Source organism: Nerophis ophidion, linkage group LG04, assembly GCF_033978795.1.
Source record: "Nerophis ophidion isolate RoL-2023_Sa linkage group LG04, RoL_Noph_v1.0, whole genome shotgun sequence".
Taxonomy (NCBI): domain Eukaryota; kingdom Metazoa; phylum Chordata; class Actinopteri; order Syngnathiformes; family Syngnathidae; genus Nerophis; species Nerophis ophidion.
In genome coordinates this window covers 37,302,784-37,327,392 of record NC_084614.1, presented here as the reverse complement: position 1 = coordinate 37,327,392, position 24,609 = coordinate 37,302,784, and the positions used below count along the sequence as shown (strand labels likewise).

Here is a 24,609-nt window from a genome sequence, read left to right as displayed (position 1 = left end):
GAAAGTGTGGGCGCATTTCTAATAATGCATCCCCAAAATGCAAGTACTCGCATGTGGGAGAATGCTAGAAAATGTCTGATGCGTTCCAACAGTCATTGTTGCAGCTCGATGATCTTTGTACAAGTAATGCCATGTGCGTTTTCGAAACGAGCGGGTGAATTGCCTCGCCTTGCTCAGAGTGTGTGGCCGCAGTATTGAGAGAGCGGAATGTGATCCTTAAAGGCCTACTGAAATGAGATTTTCTTATTTAAACGGGGATAGCAGGTCCATTTTATGTGTCATACTTGATCATTTTGCGATATTGCCATATTTTTGCTGAAAGGATTTAGTAGAGAACATCCACAATAAAGTTTGCAACTGTCGGTGCTAACAGAAAAGCCCTGCCTCTACCGGAAGTCGCAGACGATGACGTCACATAAAAACGACAATTTCCCCAATAATTTGAGCGAGGATGAAAGATTTGTGTTTGAGGATAGTGATAGCGACGGACTAGAAAAAAAAATAAAAATAAAAATAAAAAGTATTTAAAAAAAAAGGCGATTGCATTGGGATGCATTTAGACACATTTACGGGGTTAATTCTGGGAAATCCCCTATCTTTCTATTGTGTTGCTAGTGTTTTAGTGAGTTTAATAGTACCTGATAGTCGGAAGGGTGTCTCCACGGGTGTCTTGACGCGCAGTGTCTCAGGGGAGTCGACGGCAGCTTCATGGACGGCACACGCTCAGCTTTTCTCCGGTAAGAACTGACTTTTTAACCACAATTTTCTCACCGAAACCTGCCGGTTGACATGTGGTCGGGAACCATGTTGGCTTGACCGCGCTCTGATCCGTAGGAAAGTTTCACCTCCAGGAATTTTAAACAAGGAATCACCGTGTGTTTGTGTGGCTAAAGGCTAAAGCTCCATCTTTTTACTGTGACTTCTCCAATATTAATTGAACAAATTGCAAAAGATTCAGCAACACAGATCTCCAAAAAAACTGTATAATAATGCCGTTAAAGCAGATGGCATTTAGCTGTGTGTGTGCGCAGCGCTCATACTTCCTTAAAACCTGTGACGTCTTGTGTACACGTCATCATTACACGACGTTTCGAAGACGAAACTCCCGAGAAATTAAAATTGTAATTTAGTTAACTAAAAAAGGGCGTATTGGCATGTGTTGCAATGTTAATATTTCATCATTGATATATAAACTATCAGACTGCGTGGTGGGTAGTAGTGGGTTTCAGTAGGCCTTTAAGAGAGAGAGGCGAGGTGTGCAGGCGTGTTTAGCGGTTAAAATGCGTGCCTGTCGGCAGGTCCGTTAGTGTCAATGATGTCATATTAATACTGTTTTTTTCTAATATCGACCGGTAGGGTCCCAAAAAAAAGACTGGGTTGGCAACCCCTTTCTTAAAACATTCACATTTTGCTTAATGAGATGTGCTGTAGCACAAGCATGAGATAGTGTACACATTTTTGTCTGTAAACTACATAATTGCAGAGGTTTTTTTTTTATTTGCATTAAAGGAGCCATACGTAATAATTTCATGTCAAGTCATTATTAAATGGCCCTGATATGTCAAAAGGCATTAATAAACCATGTACTTTTGATGAAAAAGTATACCTATCTACAATTATCGCGATTCATGTTGAGTTAAATATGAACAAAGTGCGATTAATCGCGGTTAAATATTTTAATAGTTTTACAGCCCTAATAAATAACATTAAACATGGGGTAAACAAGTACCTGTTCCAAGCCCAAGTCTGATACCACCAATGTAGTGAGGGTTTCGCCGGTTGTGATTCCACACTGTAATCTCCACACAGGCTTCCCTGAGGTCATCTGGTCGTAAACCGTCATAGGTCATAGTGTGGTTAAACATAGGGTTGGCTGTTCTCTTCACCACACGGCTCTTTTGTTGAGCTTTGCCACTTACATCGGGAAGTACGGTGCTGCAGATGTAAATGAGAGTCTCGAGTTAGAAAAAAAAAAATTCAGTAACCAGTTACAAATTTTAACTACCATCAGTCATAAATTGTAAACAAATTCCAAGTGGGCGCCAATGTAGGCACAGTAATGTGTTAGAGGAATATTTTACAACTTAAAGCTGGGTGGAATGCATAGGGGGTCTCACTCTTGACTGACTTTCTTCTGTTCAAGGACAAAACATAATGAGTACCCCCTTTGCAAATACGCACACATCGGGCCTGATCTATTAAGATCCAAAAACCACGTGCTAAACAGTGTGTACAATCTATAAAATAGCATGTATTATTAGTTGGAATGTTGCGTGAGGTCTCCTAACATTGCACGTGCTATTCATAATTGGTGCAGACTTCTTTATTTAAATGAGGTTTTTGTGCGTTCTTGCGGCTTTCACCATGGAAACACTCATTTACAGCATGATCTTGTCATCATGCTCTTACCTGTGGCATGTTGCTATGTTTTCAAACAAGCAGGAGACATGTATTACTTTTTATGTGCATTTTAGAAGGACAAATCGATCTTTATTGTCACTGCACAAGTACAACAAAATGTTGTTTTCAACACAAACCCGTTAAAAATTAGACAAACAATTATTGTACGGGGAACGGAACAGGTATGGTGATGGGTTGCCACATGGCGGCCTGTAAAAGGTGGGAACAAGGTTGACGCTGAAGCAGGATGAGTAAAAAAAAGTATATTTTTTCTGGCTTGGCACTTGGTGGAGGCGGTCGCTTTTTACTCCTTCTCTGTCTCTCCCTGCTCTCTATGTTTTGTCCTGTCTATAATTTCTAAGAGCCTCTTCCTCTGTGCTGTCCTCAAAATCTAAACACCTAACATGGAATTGATAAGCTGAACTCTCAACTCAATTGACAAAATCTTCTCGACGAGCAAAAAAGGTTTTGGGGAACCTGGCTGCCCTGTCGGAACAATTGCTGTGGGGTACGTGAGAGAATCCTGGGAGAAATGGAGAATCATGTGCCTCTCAGTGTGCTTTCCGACGTGGACGTGGAAGACATCTACCTATTTGGTACCGTGATCGCAGGGCATCTGCTGATTGGGCTGGGCATTGCTTTGATGTATTGTCAAATTTGGAAGACGATGTCAGCCGGTCAAGGAGTCCAAAGAATGCCTGATGCAATGGAAGGCATGAGTCGAGCTGTGGGAACACAGACTGTGGCGATTTCTGAATTGAATAATAATTTGGATCACATCATTGAGAGACTTACTGAAATGCAAAAATTGATCTTGAGGGCCAGCACGGACGATTAGATCAGACAAGCAAAATGTCTGCTCGCTTGGAAAACAACAATACTTACCTTCGATTTTATTCCCTCAAATGGCCTTGACACTGCTCATAACTGAAGAGGGCTGTTCTGAAAACATCCCCCGAGGACACCTCAGTCATTGCCACTCTGACCTCCCTCATTCCTTCAACAATACCTGGGAGTTGAACTTTGCACGTAATGCCTGCAGAGCGACTCCAGGCCTATAGACACAACAACACTACATCCTAGACAATGGGCATATGCACACACATATCCCCACCCCACACCTTCACCACCGCTTGAATCCCTTAGGGGCTGTGGACGGCTAGGCAGCGCTTTAGATAGCTGCAGCCTTCCACCGTAGCCCCCATTCCCTCCCATCTGTTGCAAGTTTTGTGGATTCTATGTTATATGTTTATGTGTGCTTATGGCTATTGGTTTTTTTTTGCTTGGCCCTCCCCAGACCAATTTTTTTTTTTTTTTTTTTACTCATCCACCCAATGTTTACCTTTTTCCCACCTTTCTCAGGGGCGCCGAAGTTGGCTGACCCGTCAGCGGTCCTGTTCTTTCTCCATGTAATGTATGGCTGAAAATCTGAATTTCCCCTCAGGGATTAATAAAGTTTTTCTGATTCTGATTCTGTTTGTGGCGGTCCAGTCTGGAGCGAGAAAAAACTTAATAGCAAAGCACATATAAATTACAACATACCAGTCAAAACTTGCAACAAAGGGTGAGGGGACGAGCATCTGGCTGCCAGTCACTACGCTGATTCGTCCATCATAACACGTGGGGTGAATCGTCAAAGGGGTGGGATGGAGGGGTTGAGTACATGTGTGTGTGTCGTGTATTTTTCATGGATGCATATGTGTGTGTAAGCCTGCAGCGTGTCTCTGTTCCGTGATCTTGCTGCTGTCGCTAACGCGATAGCACAGCCAGTCAGTCCGAAGTCAACAACAACAACAGGTGTGTCCATGAGACAGGAAAGAAATGTGTTGTGTCTTCACTGCACTGTGGTCTGGGAGAGTCTCAAAGCCAGGGAACAATCCAGATTATGTTGCTTGTGTTTACAAGCGTAAAAAAAATAGCTTTTCACTCTTGTTTATTTCTGGTCCTCAACTTCACCATCAGAGCTGTCGGCATATCCAAGATGTCGCCAAACGTTTGCAATATAATCCAAATCTCAAAAGTTTGAGTGCCCACAATTTTGTTCACATTCTTCAATCATTTGTAGCAGCATTAGGGTACTTTGAATGGCTTCCAGCATCTTCCAATTTGTTGATTCACCCGAGCAATGCTTACTCAAATCAGCAGATATCCTTTTGTCATAATTACGAATAGGTAGATATCTTCAACGTCCTTGAATGTGTGTATGTGTGTGTCCAAAACAAACACTTAGGTTAATTTTCGGTTTTATTGGACAATGCCCAAACAACTCCACTAGGGAGGAACAGCAAGAGAATAAAAGCCAGTGAGCAGGCGGACCATCGAGCGAGAACGCGCCACACTTTGTACCGCACAGTCTTTTCACCAGCGCTGGTATTGCTACTGTTTGTAGTTATTCCATTTGTCGAATAAATTATTGATCTTCTGCGATGAGGTGGCGACTGTCCAGGGTGTACTCCGCCTTCCACCCGAATGCAGCTGAGATAGGCTCCAGCGACACCCAGCGACCCCGAACGGGACAACCGGTAGAAAATCGATTGCTGGATGGATTATTGATCTTCAATTCTAGTCTCCTCACCTTATTCAGACCAGCCATTTGAACAAAATAACCAGGGGGGACGTTGCCTTTTAAAAGCGGATATCCAAACAAATGCATTATCAGAAAGTTGGTATGTGCATAAACTGTACAGTACCGTCGCCATAGTGTGTATAAGGTGACTTAAAAGTGTTTTTTCTTAGTGCTTGAAAGAAAAGAAGCGCTGCCTAGTCTCAGTTTATAAAGACCAGCGCCTCATTTATAAAACTGCATGAAGTCGATCCCAAAACATTGCATTATCAGTGAATAGCTCAGAATTTACATATGCAAGAACCTATATATAATCAATAAAACTTTGCGGCAAACAGTTTTCTCCTTGAAAGTCTCATCTGCAGTGAACATAACTATTTCCCGAATTGGATCATGCAGGTAATTTTTCCACCTTTTGCAGGAATATACTGATGAGTGAGTTTGCTCTCTGACACAAGTTCTCTTTTCTTGGCAGCGGCAGATGCTGCCAGTGTAAATCTGTATGGTAGATCCTGGGGTGTGAAGATACACTCATTTCACGGAACGATACACGCTATTGGGTACACGAGAACAAGACAATATCTTTCCATTCCAATAATTTCAAGTAGGTGGTGACGTGTAGGGTGGTAGATTTGAGACAATTTCGGAATGCCTGACAGCGCCCATGTTTATAAGAAAACTACAATGAAAAGGCATATGACTGGATAGGAGACTCTTCATTTGGCTGGGTCATAAAACAAGTCTTTGACGTATGCTATAACTTTGCATGCAAGCCCTACTCCTGAGCTTTTAATTCATAAACTTCTATCCATGCATTCAACTTGATTCCACAAATAAAAACAAAAATGGAAAATCACAAAAGTTAAAATTAGGTTAATTTGTGGGGTTTTCTGCATCTGTGATATTGCAACTGTCAGGTATATCACTGATTCGGTTGTATTGTCTTTTCTCTGGGTTGCTGCATGTGCGTCTTCCTGCTGGAAAGCAATCTAGTGTGTCCGGAGTACTTTTCTGTAGCATCTTCAGAGTCCATAATTGACAGTTTAGCTGCTTCCGAGCAGAACGCAGTTGAAGGGGAGTGACCTCTCCCCCACCATGCCCGCCTTTGTGGGCGAGTCACATGGAACACAATGGCTAAAGGGGTGTTCACACATTGCCATTTTAGATGGTGGCTCAATTCGGTTCAGCAATTCGCCGTGCCCGCCAAAGACCAAGCTCTACATTTGGTGATCCGTCACTGATCTGCCATGAACCCTAATAACCGTGGAGAACTAACAAAAAACAATTAATGATGGTCAAATTAATTAGGCGGGCTCTATGGTTGGACATGGGGTGTGTGTGCAAAGTGGCTTTCACAGTGTAAAGAACGACAGCTTCTGTATATGCACCGCAAGATCTGTGATATTATGTTAACACCACCCTAATCCGCCTGTCACATTTTCCTCCTGAACCTTCACGATATGAACACGGTAAGTACGCGGAGTTAAATACAGAGGCATCACAGTCTCATCAGGAGGCACTGCGTGTGGATGTAAATGTAAATGTAAATGTGAATGGTGGACGACCAGGCCGCCTTTCTGGGAGATCTGCGGTATGTTGTGATTTGGACCATGTTTCGATGTTTTGATTCTCTATAATCTTAAAATAGCTTGTGGCTTTTGAGCAGCTCATTAACTACTCACACATAAAGATTAGCCGAGAATGCTTATTAATATTCATGCTTAACATTAGATGCTTAAAACACCTTTTGTATGATGATGCTTATTCGAACATTAATGCTTCACATAGATCAGAGTGAAATGTATTGTGCGTCACTGAACCTCATGACCTGCTCTCGATGTGCTGATTTTTGCAGAAGTGTTTTAGCAAGTCCTGTTCTATTCTATCAAAGAGCATATCGAAGCACGAGAGAAAAGAACACCACTGCTCTATTCTGTAAAAGAACATATCAAAGTATGAAAGGAAAGAACACGGGAGCCCAGATGTATGGCCCCACCCCAGGGGACTTCATCTCATATGAGCTTAAAAAGAGAATGATAATGAGTAATTGGATTCTTGATTAAATAACGAACACGCAGCGAGGTGGGACAGAGCCGAGGGAGTCCCCCGCCAACAAGGTACTACTGGGCCAATCTGCGTTGGCGCTGTGTTCAAAACCTGTTGAGAAAGCCTCTCTGCCATCATTTAGACACGGTTCATGGCAATTTAAGAAAGAGAACCACTATCCAAACAGCCACTAACCCTGTTTGCTAGCTCTTGGTAAGTGTGCGCAAAGCACTTGATGTGCAGTTCTAATCCTTTGTGCACAGCCATACGGATTTGCTTCTGACTAAAAAAATAACAACTTATGACTGCTTTATGTGCACAGGAAACCTTTTCTCGAAACAATGATTATTGTCCCACGTTTGTAACATTAGATCTCATCACACCCCAAGTAAATCCCCATTGAATCTTTAAGAAAGTAAGACACTGATTGGAGGGACGGGCAAAAATTGTTTACGGTCATAGAAGCTGAGCTTCTCTGGGTGTGTATTGGGCAGTCGGTGAGCCTTGGCTGGCCTGGATGCTGGGCTTCCGCATGATGATTAGGTATTCCCTTTCTGATTGACAGCGAAATTAGTGTATCAGCTATCTTGAAATATAAACCACCACCGTATGCATACAGCAAAAAGCTAGACCGAACTGGCTCAAGGACATCATGGTAAATGTTCTAGACAGGCCAAGTCAAGCCCAGATCTAAATCAAATTGGATATTTGTGGCTAGACTCAAAAAGAAGTGTTTACACAAGATGGACAAGCAAAATTGCAGTGTCCTGATGTGCTGGCATGTTTGACACATATCCTTGCAGATTGTACTTGTAACTGTAATTGCAGCTGAAGCAGCCGGGACGGCGTGGCGCAGTGGAAGAGTGGCCGTGCGCAACCCGAGGGTCCCTGGTTCAATCCCCACCTAGTGCCAACCTCGTCACGTCCGTTGTGTCCTGCGCAAGACACTTCACCCTTCCTCCTGATGGGTGCCAGTTAGCGCCTTGCATGGCAGCTCCCTCCATCAGTGTGTGAATGTGTGTGTAAATGTGGAAGTAGTGTCAAAGCACTTTGAGTACCTTGAAGGTAGAAAAGCGCTATACAAGTACAACCCATTTAACCCATTTAAGGTGCATCTACTAAACACTGACCTGTAGGGTTGATTTTACTTACATTATTTATCACTGATTATTTACTTACATTATTTATTTTTGGCACCAGTTTGCAAAAATCGCTTTTCATTTGGACAAAAAAAAGGATCTTTTTTTAATACTTGTCAAAATAGCCAAAATTAATTGACCATGAATTTGTATAGAGCAGCAATACAAGGCTGAAAGATTCAAGGAGAGCAAATATTTTGGCAAGGCACTGAACATACACACGAGTTCAGGGTGTTCAAAACTGTTTTCAATATTGTCCTTGCCCAGTGTGGCTATCTAGAATCTTACCCAAAGACTAATGGATTTACTTAAAATTTATGAACATGGTCCTGATAGTTTACAATATCGTACCATTTGACAAATGGATCCATTGTAAGTCCTCTCTTTGAAGATAGATTCTTACAATCTTTCACCCAAATTTGCACCTCACCGGTTTCAATTAGAGAGGTTTTTTTACCTGAGGGTACATTAAAATCTCAATTAGTGATGAAGACTGCAAATCTGATTTGAAAAGTTGAGTTACATGTGTTCTTACTGTGAGATACTTGTAGTAGGAACCTCAATGATACTCTCATCAGTCCTCTGCTGTCTGGCAAACTTAAAAAGGAAGTAATTGAGGTCTGTCCTGACACCTGCACGATCAAGTCAATACAAGCTATTCAGACCACTTGTTCATGATAATCACTGGATTTTATAAATCATATCAGAAATCAGCTTACCCTGGATTTTAATGTATATTCATGTATTTTTGTGTTGCTTAAGTCCCATCCTGACATATCCTGGTCCACTTCACCTAAGAAGGTGTTCCTCCCAAAGGTGTTGTTGTGCCACACAGAAACGTAAAGGCTCTGAGTTTTCAACAGCTCCAATTTGGTTTTAAACTATTTAACAGAAAATGGAAATATTTAAAAACAAATGTGATGTTCAACCGGTAAAAGAAACTTTAACAAAAAGTATGTACTAACCTTGAGGATTTCATTGAAGGTTGGGTTTAGGGTGTGCTTTTTAACTTTAGTTTTTCTCTTTCCGAGCTTTATTTTGTCAGGGAGAAGGTAACATTTGACATACCTGCAAAATACAACAAAGCTACATTTCCTTTGAACGTGCCAGTTTGTGTTTTAAATCTATGCCTCACAAACTTACGTGCATTTTACCATTTTAATAACTATGTTATTAAAATATAATGCAGGAACTTACGGATCAGCAGAGTGCCTATTGGTGTCAGCCGCAGCCAGGTCTTTGCAGAGCACTACAAATATGTGGAATTCTTGAAGTCTTTGAATGTAGTTCACAGCATAGTGTATGCTTCCTTGGACTTCAACTCCACTAAAATCTACAGTGCATATACTCCTGGTGCTGTCACTGACCTGCTCAACAACAACAACAAAGTAATTACCATCAGGAGATTATGGGAAAATTATTTTAGCAACATTCTTTAATTTTTTTGGGCTATGGTTTTAGGGCCTGGTCACAAAGATCCAAATACCGTGTGCTAAACAGCATGTGCAAACTATTATTGGGTGTGTTGCGTGTGATCTACTTGTGTGCAAACCACCTTATTTTAATGAAGATTTTGTGTGTTCAACCGGCATTATGTGCCAATGGAAAACCTTAACTTCCCTCCACAATGTTTTTGTGCTCTCCAGCCTGTGCGGTTTTGCAATGCTAAACAAGCAGTACAGATCTATAACCTGTAACACCTTTCCTGCAATATAGAATTGCAATTTAGACTACAGGAACTATTTTTAGTGCACTGATGGTGCGCTGTGCTGGGAGGCGGTGGACAATCACAACACCGCAGTGCATTTATGTGTCTGGAAAGACCCAACTGCAAGAACATGCATATTGCAAAACATTTTTTCATATCGGAGATATATTATAATAATATATTAGTCCCTAAATAAAGACATTGCTTCTTTTTTTAGTGTATTGCACAGCTTTATACTGCACAAACTATGGAGAAATAACGTCACTTCTGGGAGTGTTTTGTCCTACATTCAGCTGTCCTTTACTTTACACTGTAAAAACAATATAATGTTGTATACAATGTTCAGTACATTACATTTAAAATCATATTTAAAATCAATATAATGATATATTACGTGCTGCGATGAGGTGGCGACTTGTCCAGGGTGTACGCCGCTTTCTACCCGAATGCAGCTGAGATAAGTTTCAGTACCCTACGCGACTCCAAAAAGGGACAGGTGGTAGAAAATGGATGGATATATAACGTGTACAATGATGTGCACATTATATTTTGACTCAACATCATTAGTAATACGGTTATGGTGTCTGTCGTAGCGGTAATCCTAGAACCCGCTGGTGGACACCTGCAGTAAGGGATGCCGTTAAGCTGAAGAATGAGTCCTAGCGGGTTCTTTTGGCTCATAGGACTCTGGAGGCAGCAGACAGGTACCGACAGGCCAAGCGGTAAGCAACTTCAGCGGTCGCGGAGGCAAAAACTCGGACATTGGAGAAGTTTGGGGAAGCCATGGAAAACGACTTCCAAACGGCCTCGAAGCGATTCTGGACCACCATCCGCCACCTCAGGAAGGGGATGCAGTGCAATGTCAACACCGTGTATGGTGGGGATGGTGTTCTGCTGACCTCGACTGCTAATGTTGTGGATCGGTGGAGGGAATACTTTGAAGACCTCCAACACGTCTTCTTATGAGGAAGCAGTGCCTAAGGAATCTGTGGTGGGCTCTCCTATTTCTGGGGCTGAGGTTGCTGAGAAAGTTAAAAAGCTCCTCGGTGGCAAGGCCCCTGGTGGGGTGGATGAGATCCGCCCAGAGTTCCTTAAGGCTCTGGATGCTTTGGGGCTGTCTTGGTTAACAAGAGACTGCAACATCGCGTGGACATCGGGGGCGGTACTTCTGGATTTGCAGACCGGGGTGGTGGTTCCTCTCTTTAAGAAGGGGAAACGCAGGGTGTGTTCCAATTATTGTGGGATCACACTCCTCAGCCATTCCGGTAAGGTTTATTCAGGTATACTGGAGAGAAGGCTACGCCGGATAGTCAAACCTCGGACTCAGGAGAAACAGTGTCATTTTCGTCCTGGTTGTGGAACTGTGGACCAGCTCTAGACTCTCGGCAGGGTCCTTGAGGGTGCATGGGAGTTTGCCAAACCAGTCTACATTTGCTTTGTGGACTTGGAGAAGGCATTCGACCCAGGAAGTCCTCTGGGGAGTGCTCAGAGAGTATGGGGTAACGGACTGTCTGATTGTGGCGGTCCGCTGCCTGTATGATCAGTGTCAGAGCTTGGTCCGCATTGCCGGCAGTAAGTCGGACACGTTTCCAGTGAGGGTTGGACTCTGCCAAGGCTGCCCTTTGTCACCGATTCTGTTCATAACTTTTATTGAAAGAATTTCTAGGCGTAGCCAGGGTGTTGAGGGTATCTATTTTGGTGGCTGCAGGATTAGATATCTGCTTTTTGCAGATGATGTGGTCCTGATGGCTTCATCTGGCCAAGATTTTCAGCTCTCACTGGATCGGTTCGCAGCTGAGTGTGAAGCGACTGGGATGGGAATCAGCACCTCCAAGTCCGAGTCCATGGTTCTTGCCCAGAAAAGGGTGGAGTGCCATCTCCAGGTTGGGGAGGAGATCTTGCCCCAAGTGGAGGAGTTCAAGTACCTCGGACTCTTGTTCACAATTAAGGGAAGATGCGGACGCTGTATGGATCCGTTTTGGTGAAGAAAGAGCTGAGCCGGAAGGCAAAGTTCTCAATTTACCGGTCAATCTACATTCCCATCCTCACCTATGGCCATGAGCTGTGGGTTATGACTGAAAGGACAAGATCATGAGTACAAGCGGCCGAAATTAGTTTCCTCTGCCGGCTGGCGGGGCTTCCTTTAGAAATAGGGTGAGCATGTCTGCTATCCGTGAGGAGCTCCAAGTAAAGCCGCTGCTCCTCCACATCGAGAGGAGCCAGATGAGGTGGTTCGGGCATCTGGTCAGGATGCCACCCGAACGTCTCCCTAGGGAGGTGTTTCGGGCATGTCCGACAGGTAGGAGGCCACGGGGAAGACCCAGGACCCCGTTGGGAAGACTTTCTCCTGGCTGGCCTGGGATTACCTCGGGATCCCCCGGGAGGAGGCGGACCAAGTGGCTGGGGAGAGGGGAGTCTGGGCTTACTTACTTAGGCTGCTGCCCCCGCGACCCGACCTCGGTTAAGCGGAAGAAGATGGATGGATGGATGGATGGATAATTAGTAACGCATTGCATGTACAAATTTAAGCATACATTGTATTTAAATTCAATATATTGATCATGACCTAAGAGGTCATAGCTCATAGTTTGTTGTGGTTCTACCGAGGATTGTGTTTATTTCTGTTCCAGCGTGTTTTCCCTTGGTTTACTTTTCTTGTTGGTTTCGACACAGATTAGGTACTCCTGTTTCGGTGTAGTAATTAGTTTCCTCACCTGTTGCCTCCTCTAATCAAACCCCTTTGAATTCTGTTGTCTCCCAGCCTTAGTTGCTGGATCAATGCTCGCTTCAGGTGACGCTTGCTTTTGGGGAGTCATCCTCTGATTCCTGTACATGTAAGTTGTATGTTTGATCGCTACTCTTGAGCTAAATTACTCTTAAAGCTTTTCCCCAGCTACATTTTTGCTTTTATTTTTGGAAAAAAAATTAATTCCTTCCTGAACGCCGCTCCTGCTGCTTCCTGCTTGTTTTCCAGAGTATATGAGAGCACAACCACCCCAGCTCATTAAAGTGGAATAAATGACACACCACTAATAGTTTTAAGCCACATAATTCTCTTCTCCTACCAAGGGTGCAAACTGGATGTGTAATATCCTCATTGAATGACGACGAGTAAATGACCTCTAGCCAACTGCACTCAGTAACGAAACAAACACGTTCACATAAATATTGCGTCTATTGCAACCATAGACAGCAGAACACTTCTACTTTAACTTTTAAGCACTTACTTTAGTTATCTGCTGCACTGGCAAGATTTCTGCTTGGTGCATGTGGCAAAACTGCTGTGTAAAAACTGGCATGTGACGTCATGATTTACATTTTTCTTTTACAGGGCGCAACAACTGGGAACATAAAAACCAAAAAAATCAGCTCTGTTGGCCACTTACATAATAAAAATACAGGACATAGTGTGTGATTATGATTTACATAACTGAGGCGTTCCTCAAGGCACACCTATAAGTCCTCCCCTTTTTGGCAGTTACACATTTACAGTTTGTACACTTTTTTTCCCCTAATTGTGATTTATGTACAGTAACTATGGTGTTGCTCTAGCATGTTTACTTTAGATGCAGTCAGAAGTCATTTGTTGATGGAGGCCCACAAATTCAGTTCAGAAAACATATTTCACTCAGTAATTCAAACAAGGACGCTTTTACTGTATATTTGCTGTGTGATCGTTTTTTTCATAGGTCTATATGGAACAAGTCAATAAAATGTGTAAAAAAGACATATTCTTTGTTATGTAATTAGAAGACAATGACCAAGTACTTACATTTGGCATGGAATCCATCCCCGAAGAGAAACTAATGTTTGATGCGGAGCTTCCTGTGTTTCTTCTACTGTCAAATGAGGTCTCCAAAAGGCTGTCACGATCTGCCTAATAGTCATCAAAATATATAAAACGACAGAACAGAAATATTATATAACAACAAATAAATGTATAGTATGGTTCCATTATGTTTTCACAATAGCCTGGACAGGACTGGCCGATACAGATCCATACCCGTCAACAGTTGCAATTTTAAAATATGGGACATCTTCCAGGAAAGAGTTTAAAATAAGGGATTTTCACTTATCACAAATCACAGTTAAATCTCTAAAAATAGTTCATAGCCTTTTTTTTTTTCATTTTATTTATCATTTCAGGCAATGACATAAAAAAAGTACAAAGTTGACAACACATAATAGCCTGAACTTCAACCGGCATCCTTTGCCTCACAAACAACTACGCCACTCATTCTAATTGAAGTCCTGTGAGGAGCCCTGAAATATTGTCACAATGAAAATACAAAAAATTCCGGGCTACTTAGTTATTAAAAATATTAGCAAGTTTGAGCAGCTGTCTGCTCCTTTTTACTTAAAAAAAAGTAAGTAAGGGCTGTGCTGACCGACGAGCCATTAGGGTTGCCAACTCCCTGGAAAAATAAAGGATTTAATTTCTGTTGGCCTTTTTTATTTGAGGGAAATGTGTCCTACTATCTTCAATAGTTGAATGGAGGCAACTGGACTCTTTGTGTTTGTTGAAGATATTTCTGACCTTTGTGGATAACATGACCTGATGACTGACAAATCTACATACACATGTTTTATACTATTTGACTCCTAGCAAAATTTAATTAGATGCACATGTTATAATATAATGTGAATATGTGGGAAACAAATAGCTTTTTAATTAATTGTTATTGCAAAATATCTCAATTAACAGAATAAAAAAAGGTTTTGTACGACACAGAAATAGTTGTTGCTTAACAGAATAAAAATTAAAATATTTCTTTAACAGAAGTATGTCCTGTTTAACTAATATGAATCTAATGTACAGCTTTATGATAGAGCAGATCTCCAATTCATCGCTATGAGAAGTAGTCTGGCAAAAAGAGGTGAGATATTTGTTATGATACGCTGCCTGGATCATATTTTGATTTAGATTTTTGAGTCTTTTTGTATTTTCTGTTTGTTTTGGACTCATTCGGTTCCAGTTTGTGCGCCTTTCAGTTTGTTTCCATGGTTGCTCATTGTTTTCACCTGCCGCTTGTTCTTGACGCGCACCTGTGTTGTGATTACTGTCATTATTTAGCCTGTCTTCTCCCGTCAGTCTGCCTTGCTTCCTAATTTGCAAGTGACAACGTTTGTTCTCGGTTCTGTTTGTACTAGCTTCCATTCTAAGGCCCTTTAGTGTTTCCCAGCTCCCATGCTAGCTCTTTTAGTTTCGTTTAAGTCTGTTTTATTCTAAAATAAATAATTTCCTACCTGCACGCTGTGTCCAAAGCCTGTCTGCATCCTTGGGAGAACGAAAACCCGCATCACCATGCGACCAACTCGTCACAGTAGGAAGCAAGCATCAAGAAGTTCTCTCGCTGCGGGCATTTCGGAGGTCTACGAAGGTGCGTGGATGGTCTTCCGAGCGATGGGGGCAGAGAGACGCTTCGCGTTTCGCCAGATGAAGACATGATGTGGGGACCTGGAGGGTTTCTGGTCCCGATCGACTCCATCTGGCCGGGGGAGGTCCACTCTCAGCCCGCTCGCACGCGTCAGCGAAAGCGGAAGTCCCACAAGAAGACTTCGGCTCGCGAAAGAGACGCGCATTTCCCGCAATCCTTCCCTCCGGAACACAGTCATCGGGAAGCAGCCTAGTCTTCCTCTCCGCTGATGTTTGGTAATCCCATTTCTCACTTTGCCAAAAATTTTACTGAATGGGCTGTCAGTCAGCTGGAGAACAGCGAGGATGACGTCATTCCGTTGACGCGCCCCGATGACATCACCCCGTCCACCAGTGATGACGTCAGGGTGAATTTTTTTTTAAAACTTCTGTTAATTCTGTCTCTCAGCCGGTTCCAAATGACTTTAACGCTATAATAAGACATTATCAGGACATTTTCTTTAAATGCAGGTCGAGTCAATCCCAGTCACCTGATTTTTGGACTCCGCCCATAAGGACTCAAGTCCCGCCCACATCAGTGGCCTTACCCTCTCTTCCTCAGGTGGGGGTTGGGAGAAAACTTTTTGGACAATCGAGAGGGAAGGGGTCTACCCCCCTCCTGGCCTCCCTTTACCCACCCCTGGAGACAATTCCAGACCACAGGAAGCGCGTCTGGTATCCGCTTCTTGGGGGGGGGCCTAGTGCTGGGCAGCTGCGCCCAGCTAAGCTGCAACCTCCAGCGCGGCCACTTCCACCAGTCTTTCGGCCCGCCAAGCCGCAACCTCCGGCGCGGCCACCACCATCAGTTTTTCGACCCGCCAAGCCGCAACCTCCGGCACGGCCACCACCACCAGTCTTTCGACGCGCCAAGCCGCAACCTCCGGCACGGCCACCACCACCAGTCTTTCGGCCCGCCAAGCCGCAACCTCCGGCTAGGCCACCAGCACCAAGTCCAAGTCCAAGGCTAGACCCAAGTCTGGTTTCCACACCAGCACCTGCACAAAGTCTGGTTTACACACCAGCACCTGCTCCAAGTCTGGTTTCCACACCAGCACCTGCCCCAAGTCTGGTTTCCACACCAGCACCTGCTCCAAGTCTGGTTTCCACACCAGGACCAGCTCCAAGGCTGGTTTCCACACCAGCACCTGCTCCATGTCTGGTTTCCACACCAGCACCTGCTCAAAGGCTGGTTCCCACACTAGCACCTGCTCAAAGACTGGTTCCCACACCAGCACCTGCTCAAGGGCTGGTTCCCACACTAGCACCTGCTCCAAGGCTGGTTCCCACACCAGCACCTGCTTCCACGGCGACGACGACGCCCCTCCTGCTTCCACGGCGACGATGGCGCCACTTCCTGCTTCCGCGACGACGTCTCAGCGACCTCCAGCTGGCCTGCTGCGCAGGCAGCAATCAGAGGCCTGCAAGCGGCTCTCTCGGAGGTCAGTGTATGGACGCCAGTGGCGCAAACAGCAGCGACACCCAAGACGTTGTCTCAGAACTCTACGGCTGCTGAACTTCTGGCGCCACTCATGCTCACCTTCTTGGCGGCCACCAATGTGACCTTTTCGAGGTCGCCCGCCTCGACAATTGCGGCAGCGGCGTTCAATTCGCCGCCGCCACCTGACTTGTTCCCGGTGGATTCGGGGACACTTGGCCTGGCGACCCTCCTCCATGTCCTCCCTCCGCACTCCCTTGACTCATGAAGTGTCTTAATGTTGGGGGGTTTTTAAGTTTTTCCAAGGGAGATCTGGAATCTGTCCCTTAAGGACAACAAAAACAATCACAAAACTTCCCCAATTGTTTCTTTAAAAAAACTCAAAAAATGTGAATGTGGTAAAAAGTAATATTTGAAGTCTGATCACTGGAGGATAGACAGAACATTTTAGCTAGCTAGCTGCTGCCACACCGAGGCAGTCACAGCTGCTAAGGCAGAACTAAAACATGCCAGAAACGTCAAGCTGCAATGAGTTTGACAGGTGAGTGATCAGTCACGCTGGCATCCTATTGCCTTAGCCTGTTGTAGACTCTTGTGAAGCTATTGTCATTCAAAATACTCTATTGATATTTTACAGAGTATTTTTATTTGACATGTTAATAAATACTCAAACCAAAAAAGTGTCCCTTGACAGTTTAATACAGAACAAGTACTTTTGTTTCTAAATATGGGTCATTTGCCTTTTTTATGGACGTTGGCAACCATATCGGCCACTGATCTGATTTGGCCGTCTTTCTTGAAAAAGTATGTGATCGCCCTTGCCGATTAATGCCTTTCAATGCTGACCACAAACGCAGGTCTCCTCTGGTTAATATTGTATTTCTTTTTGTTTCTCCGGCTTACAAACTAGCAGTTAATCGTGTATGTCCTTACACAGTTGAGAGTTAATCCCTTGAGTTCATAGTAATCACCTCAAATATGGCAAATTAACTGAATTTCTTAATACATTTCATGTATCATTAGCAAGTATAAATACGAGGCTAAACATGTTACACAGAGAGAGCAAGTGAGAGCAGACATGCTAATGGCTAAGTTAACTGCTAAGCAAGCTGGAAAAAACAGAGGAAATAAGTGCTAATTCAACTTTAAGAAGTTTATATGGAACCACATTACGGCAGAAAGTGAGCAGATATTAACATGAAAATAATAATTAGATTAATAAAGTCTAGAGAGAGGATTATATAACAGTAACTGTTGGTGTTTCAGCATTGTCCAAGCCAGAGAGAGCAGATATATCCACAAATCGGTAGTGTTGTCACCAAGGGTAATAATAGTATATGATTCCTACTAGAATGACTGGATCAACATTTTAATAAACTCAGAAAATAATTTCATGGATACAGACGGACTTTTAGGGGAAAAAAATACAATAGATGGTAGTTTAATTTGTTTAGTTATTTTGTACTATTTTATTTTTATTTTGTACGGGCTGTGCCCGGCCGGGCTGGGGCCCGGCCGGGCACAGCCCGAAGAGGCAACGTGGGTCATCCCTCCAATGGGCTCACCACTCATAGGAGGGGCCATAGAGGTCGGGTGCATTGTGAGCTGGGCGGCAGCCGAAGGCAGGGCACTTGGCGGTCCGATCCTCGGCTACAGAAGCTAGCTCTTGGGACGTGGAACGTCACCTCACTGGGGGGGAAGGAGCCTGAGCTAGTGCGCGAGGTAGAGAAGTTCCGGCTGGATATAGTCGGACTCACCTCGACGCACAGCAAGGGCTCTGGAACCAGTTCTCTCGAGAGGGACTGGACCCTCTTCCACTCTGGCGTTGCCGGCAGTGAGAGGCGACGGGCTGGGGTGGCAATTCTGGTTGCCCCCCGGCTCAAAGCCTGTACGTTTGAGTTCAACCCAGTGGACGAGAGGGTAGCTTCCCTTCGCCTTCGGGTGGGGGGACGGGTCCTGACTGTTGTTTGTGCTTACGCACCAAACAGCAGTTCAGAATACCCACCCTTTTTGGGTACACTCGAGGGAGTACTGGAAAGTGCTCCTCCGGGTGATTCCCTTGTCCTACTGGGAGACTTCAACGCTCATGTTGGCAACGACAGTGAAACCTGGAGAGGCGTGATTGGGAAGAATGGTCGCCCGGATCTAAACCCGAGTGGTGTTTTGTTATTGGACTTTTGTGCTCGTCACAGTTTGTCGATAACAAACACCATGTTCAAACATAAGGGTGTCCATATGTGCACTTGGCACCAGGACACCCTAGGCCGCAGTTCCATGATCGACTTTGTAGTTGTGTCATCGGATTTGCGGCCTTATGTTTTGGACACTCGGGTGAAGAGAGGGGCGGAGCTTTCTACCGATCACCACCTGGTGGTGAGTTGGCTGCGATGGTGGGGGAGGATGCCGGACAGACCTGGCAGGCCCAAGCGCATTGTGAGGGTCTGCTGGGAACGTCTGGCAGAGTCTCCTGTCAGAGAGAGTTTCAATTCACACCTCCGGGAGAACTTTGAACATGTCACGAGGGAGGTGCGGGACATTGAGTCCGAGTGGACCATGTTCCGAACCTCTATTGTCGAGGCGGCTGATTGGAGCTGTGGCCGCAAGGTTGTTGGTGCCTGTCGTGGCGGTAATCCCAGAACCCGTTGGTGGACACCAGCAGTGAGGGATGCCGTCAAGCTGAAGAAGGAGTCCTATCGGGTTCTTTTGGCTCATAGGACTCCGGAGGCAGTGGACGGGTACCGACGGGCCAAGCGGTGTGCAGCTTTAGCGGTCGCGGAGGCAAAAACTCGGACATGGGAAGAGTTTGGGGAAGCCATGGAAAACGACTTCCGGACGGCTTCGAAGCGATTCTGGACCACCATACGGCGCCTCAGGAAGGGGAAGCAGTGCACTATCAACACCGTGTATGGTGCGGATGGTGTTCTGCTGACTTCGACTGCGGATGTTGTGGATCGGTGGAGGGAATACTTCGAAGACCTCCTCAATCCCACCAACACGTCTTTCTTTGAGGAAGCGGTGCCTGGGGAATCTGTAGTGGACTCTCCTATTTCTGGGGCTGAGGTCGCTGAGGTAGTTAAAAAGCTCCTCGGCGGCAAGGCCCCGGGGGTGGATGAGATCCGCCCGGAGTTCCTTAAGGCTCTGGATGCTGTGGGGCTGTCTTGGTTGACAAGACTCTGCAACATCGCGTGGACATCGGGGGCGGTACCTCTGGATTGGCAGACCGGGGTGGTGGTCCCTCTCTTTAAGAAGGGGGAACGGAGGGTGTGTTCCAACTATCGTGGGATCACACTCCTCAGCCTTCCCGGTAAGGTTTATTCAGGTGTACTGGAGAGGAGGCTTCGCCAGATAGTCGAACCTCGGATTCAGGAGGAACAGTGTGGTTTTCGTCCTGGTCGTGGAACTGTGGACCAGCTCTATACTCTCGGCAGGGTTCTTGAGGGTGCATGGGAGTTTGCCCAACCAGTCTACATGTGCTTTGTGGACTTGGAGAAAGCATTCGACCGTCTCCCTCGGGAAGTCCTGTGGGGAGTGCTCAGAGAGTATGGGGTATCGGAATGTCTTATTGTGGCAGTCCGCTCCCTGTATGATCAGTGTCAGAGCTTGGTCCGCATTGCTGGCAGTAAGTCGGACACGTTTCCAGTGAAGGTTGGACTCCGCCAAGGCTGTCCTTTGTCACCGATTCTGTTCATAACTTTTATGGACAGAATTTCTAGGCGCAGTCAAGGCGTTGAGGGGTTCCGGTTTGGTGGCCACGGGATTAGGTCTCTGCTTTTTGCAGATGATGTAGTCCTGATGGCTTCATCTGGCCGGGATCTTCAGCTCTCACTGGATCGGTTCGCAGCCGAGTGTGAAGCGACCGGAATGAGAATCAGCACCTCCAAGTCCGAGTCCATGGTTCTCGCCCGGAAAAGGGTGGAATGCCATCTCCGGGTTGGGGAGGAGACCCTGCCCCAAGTGGAGGAGTTCAAGAACCTAGGAGTCTTGTTCACGAGTGGGGGAAGAGTGGATCGTGAGATCGACAGGCGGATCGGTGCGGCGTCTTCAGTAATGCGGACGTTGTATCGATCCGTTGTGGTGAAGAAGGAGCTGAGCCGGAAGGCAAAGCTCTCAATTTACCGGTCGATCTACGTTCCCATCCTCACCTATGGTCATGAGCTTTGGGTCATGACCGAAAGGATAAGATCACGGGTACAAGCGGCCGAAATGAGTTTCCTCCGCCGGGTGGCGGGGCTCTCCCTTAGAGATAGGGTGAGAAGCTCTGCCATCCGGGAGGAGCTCAACGTAAAGCCGCTGCTCCTCCACATCGAGAGGAGCCAGATGAGGTGGTTCGGGCATCTGGTCAGGATGCCACCCGAACGCCTTCCTAGGGATGTGTTTAGGGCACGTCCAGCTGGTAGGAGGCCACGGGGAAGACCCAGGACACGTTGGGAAGACTATGTCTCCCGGCTGGCCTGGGAACGCCTCGGGATCCCCCGGGAAGAGCTAGACGAAGTGGCTGGAGATAGGGAAGTCTGGGCTTCCCTGCTTAGGCTGCTGCCCCCGCGACCCGACCTCGGATAAGCGGAAGATGATGGATGGATGGATGGATGGATTTTGTACTATTGATTTTGTTTTGCTCAAACAATTGTATGTAATAAAATAGAAAAAGGAAGTCGTTTAAACGTTGTGTAAAACTCTCAATAGCACTCACCAAAATTACAGGTAAAACAGTTAATACATGTGATCAGCATTGATGTCGGCCGATCCCACTCATGGATTATCGTAATCGGCATCATAAATCCGTGATCGAAAAATCCCTATTAATTAGTCTCCTAATTGTCGCCCCCAACCCAGTTTTGCGAGTCTTGTCGGCTTGTTTTTTTTTTCATGAAGAGCAAAAACCGGCAAAGAAGGAAAGAAAACAGGATTTCCTAGCAAAAATAGGACGGTTGACGATCACATATATTAACATTTTCATTTTCAATGTATTTATAGTAAATGCTATGGACAGTGGCAGCACGGTGACAGAGGGGTTAGTGCATCTGCCTCACAATACGAAGGTCCTGCAGTCCTGGGTTCAATCCCAGGCTCGGGATCTTTCTGTGTGGAGTTTGCATGTTCTCCCCGTGAATGCGTGGGTTCCCTACGGGTACTCCGGCTTCCTCCCACCTCCAAAGACATGTACCTAGGGATAAATTGATTGGCAACCCTAAATTGGCCCTAGTGTGTGAATGTTGTCTGTCTATCTGTGTTGGCCCTGCGATGAGGTGGCGACTTGTCCAGGGTGTACACCGCCTTCCGCCTGAAGGCAGCTTAGATAGGCTCCAGCAACCTATCCCACCCCAAAAGGGACAATCGGTAGAAAATGGATGGATGGATGGCTATTGACAGTTAATAAATATCAACACTATATTTAAAACTAGTTCCTTATTTTCTTTAAAAATAAAATAAAATCTGATCAATTTAGTATTGATCATATACTGATACTACTCTTTGTATCGACACTACTAATATATGGATCAATCAGCCCTCTTCTAACATGTACAATCTAAATGTATTTATTTAGCACACGCAGTGTGATTTATCAAGACTGATAGCTAGATCATGATAGATCAGACCCACAGTGTCAGCCAGAGAGGATTGATTAGCTTTTGTGATCCACATAGAAAGGCGTGGCCAATTATGTACTTTTCAAGGAAATCAGCAGGTACTGATCGATCCGCGCATTTCTATTTATGACAATATTAGTTTTTATTTTCTTGGAGCCTTTGTAGTGTATGTAATCAGGAAGGTGGTGTAAAGTAGGTGGTTTTAACCATTCCAATTTACAACAATTTACCTCGTTTTGCTGAAGGACAGGCAAAGACAGACTGGTTTGGACCCACGTTGATCTGATTTGATTTTGTTTGACTGAAGAGATTGATGGTGAAAAAGACGAAACTGGAAAAGACATTATGTAATCCTTAATATCCAATGGTAAAACATGGTGTCTGTAAAAAATGTATAAACCCCGTTTCCATATGAGTTGGGAAATTGTGTTGGATGTAAATATAAACAGAATACAATGATTTGCAAATCCTTTTTAACACATATTCAATTGAATGCACTACAAAGACAAGATATTTGATGTTCAAACTCATAAACTTTATTTTTTTTTTGCAAATAATTAACTTAGAATTTCATGGCTGCAACACATGTCAAAGTAGTTGTGAAAGGGCATGTTCACCACTGTGTTACATCACATTTTCTTTTAACAACACTCAATACCATTTTTGTTTGATGTACAGCTTAAGTTGTTCAACAGTCCGGGGTCTTGTTGACGTATTTAACGCTTCATAATGCGCCACACATTTTCAATGGGAGACAAGTCTGGACTGCAGGCGGGCCAGGAAAGTACCCACACTCTTTTACTATGAAGCCACGCTGTTGTAACATTTGGCTTGGCATTGTTTTGCCGAAATAAGCACGGGCGTCCTTGATAACGTTGCTTGGATGACAACATATGTTGCCCCAAAACCTGTATAGACCATTCAGCATTAATGGGGCCTTCACAGATGTGTAAGTTACCCATGCCTTGGGCACTAATACACCCACATACCATCACAGATGCTGGCTTTTGAACTTTGCGCCGATAACAGTCCGGATGGTTATTTTCCTTTGTTCCGGAGGACACCACGTCCACAGTTTCCAAATATAATTTGAAATGTGGACTCGTCAGACCACAGAACACTTTTTCACTTTGCATTAGTCCATCTTAGATGGGCCCAGCAAAGCCGGCAGCGTTCCTGGGTGTTGTTGATAAATGGCTTTTGCTTTGCATAGTAGAGTTTTAACTTGTACCTACAGATGTAGCGACCAACTGTAGTTACTGACAGTGGTTTTATGAAGAGTTCCTGAGCTCATGTGGTGATATCATTTACACACTGACGTCGGTTTTTGATGCAGTACCGTCTGAGGGATCAAAGGTCCGTAATATCATCGCTGACGTGCAGTGATTTCTCCAGATTCTTTGAACTTTTTGATCATTTTACGGACCTTAGATGGTAAAATCCCTAAATTCCTTGCAATAGCTCGTTGAGAAATGTTGCTTACAAATTGGTGACCCTCGCCCCATCCTTGTTTGTGAATAGCATTTCATGGAAGCTGCTTTTATACCCAATCATGGCACCCACCTGTTCCCAATTAGCCTGCACACCTATGGAATGTTCCAAATAAGTGTTTGATGAGCATTCCTCAACTTAATCGTATTTATTGCCACCTTTCCCAACTTCTTGGTCACGTGTTGCTGGCATCAAATTCTAAAGTTAATGATTATTTGCAAAAAAAATAATCATTGTCTTTTTAGCATATTCAACTGAATATGGGTTGAAAATGATTTGCAAATCATTGTATTCCGTTTATATTTACATCTAACACAATTTTCCAACTTATATGGAAACGGGGTTTGTAGTTTAAGAGGAACATATAACTACCATCATTCAGACTTTGATTTATTTCTTCTCTTGAGTTGCTGTTGTTTTTTTCTTCTCCTAAGACAAGTTATATGCAAAAAAAATATAACTCATTACAAAAAAAAAAAAACTTATTGCCCAAAGATTCTAAAACTGTGGACATACAGTATTAGGGTATTGTCTGATGGAAGACGGGTACAGTAAAATGTTATCTTACTGCTTTTTTGATATAGGTCCCTCAGGCTCTTTGTGGATGACATAAATCTTGGAGATTTTTTCAGATTGCAGAAGTTAATTAGATGACATTCATCACCAGAACCTGCATGAACAAAAAGACTGTAAAATTTCTAGTTTCTTATGCATTTATGTGCCAAATGATTTGAATATTTCTATGCTGACCACAAATATTGCCAGCATACACATACATGTAATGAAACAATATATTAATATTTCCATCATATTTCTGCATATT

The 24,609-nt window shown here is 44.4% G+C and overlaps 1 protein-coding gene across 6 annotated transcripts in view; it reads right to left on the bottom strand.

Moving 5' to 3' along the window:
• The window catches only part of sytl2a (synaptotagmin-like 2a), a 119,949-nt gene that overhangs the window by 12,408 nt on the left and 82,932 nt on the right, over nucleotides 1–24,609 (bottom strand). For 5 of the 6 annotated variants that reach the window (XM_061898012.1, XM_061898014.1, XM_061898013.1 and 2 more), the window contains 10 exons: nucleotides 24,355–24,456; nucleotides 24,159–24,215; nucleotides 22,526–22,626; nucleotides 13,629–13,733; nucleotides 9,346–9,515; nucleotides 9,114–9,216; nucleotides 8,868–9,029; nucleotides 8,684–8,780; nucleotides 8,500–8,605; nucleotides 1,730–1,935 (listed from right to left, as the gene is read on the bottom strand). In XM_061898012.1, the coding sequence (XP_061753996.1) occupies nucleotides 1,730–1,935; nucleotides 8,500–8,605; nucleotides 8,684–8,780; nucleotides 8,868–9,029; nucleotides 9,114–9,216; nucleotides 9,346–9,515; nucleotides 13,629–13,733; nucleotides 22,526–22,626; nucleotides 24,159–24,215; nucleotides 24,355–24,456 (1,209 nt within the window). The remainder of the gene's footprint in view (nucleotides 1–1,729; nucleotides 1,936–8,499; nucleotides 8,606–8,683; nucleotides 8,781–8,867; nucleotides 9,030–9,113; nucleotides 9,217–9,345; nucleotides 9,516–13,628; nucleotides 13,734–22,525; nucleotides 22,627–24,158; nucleotides 24,216–24,354; nucleotides 24,457–24,609) is intronic. The other variant, XM_061898017.1, reaches the window with a different exon arrangement.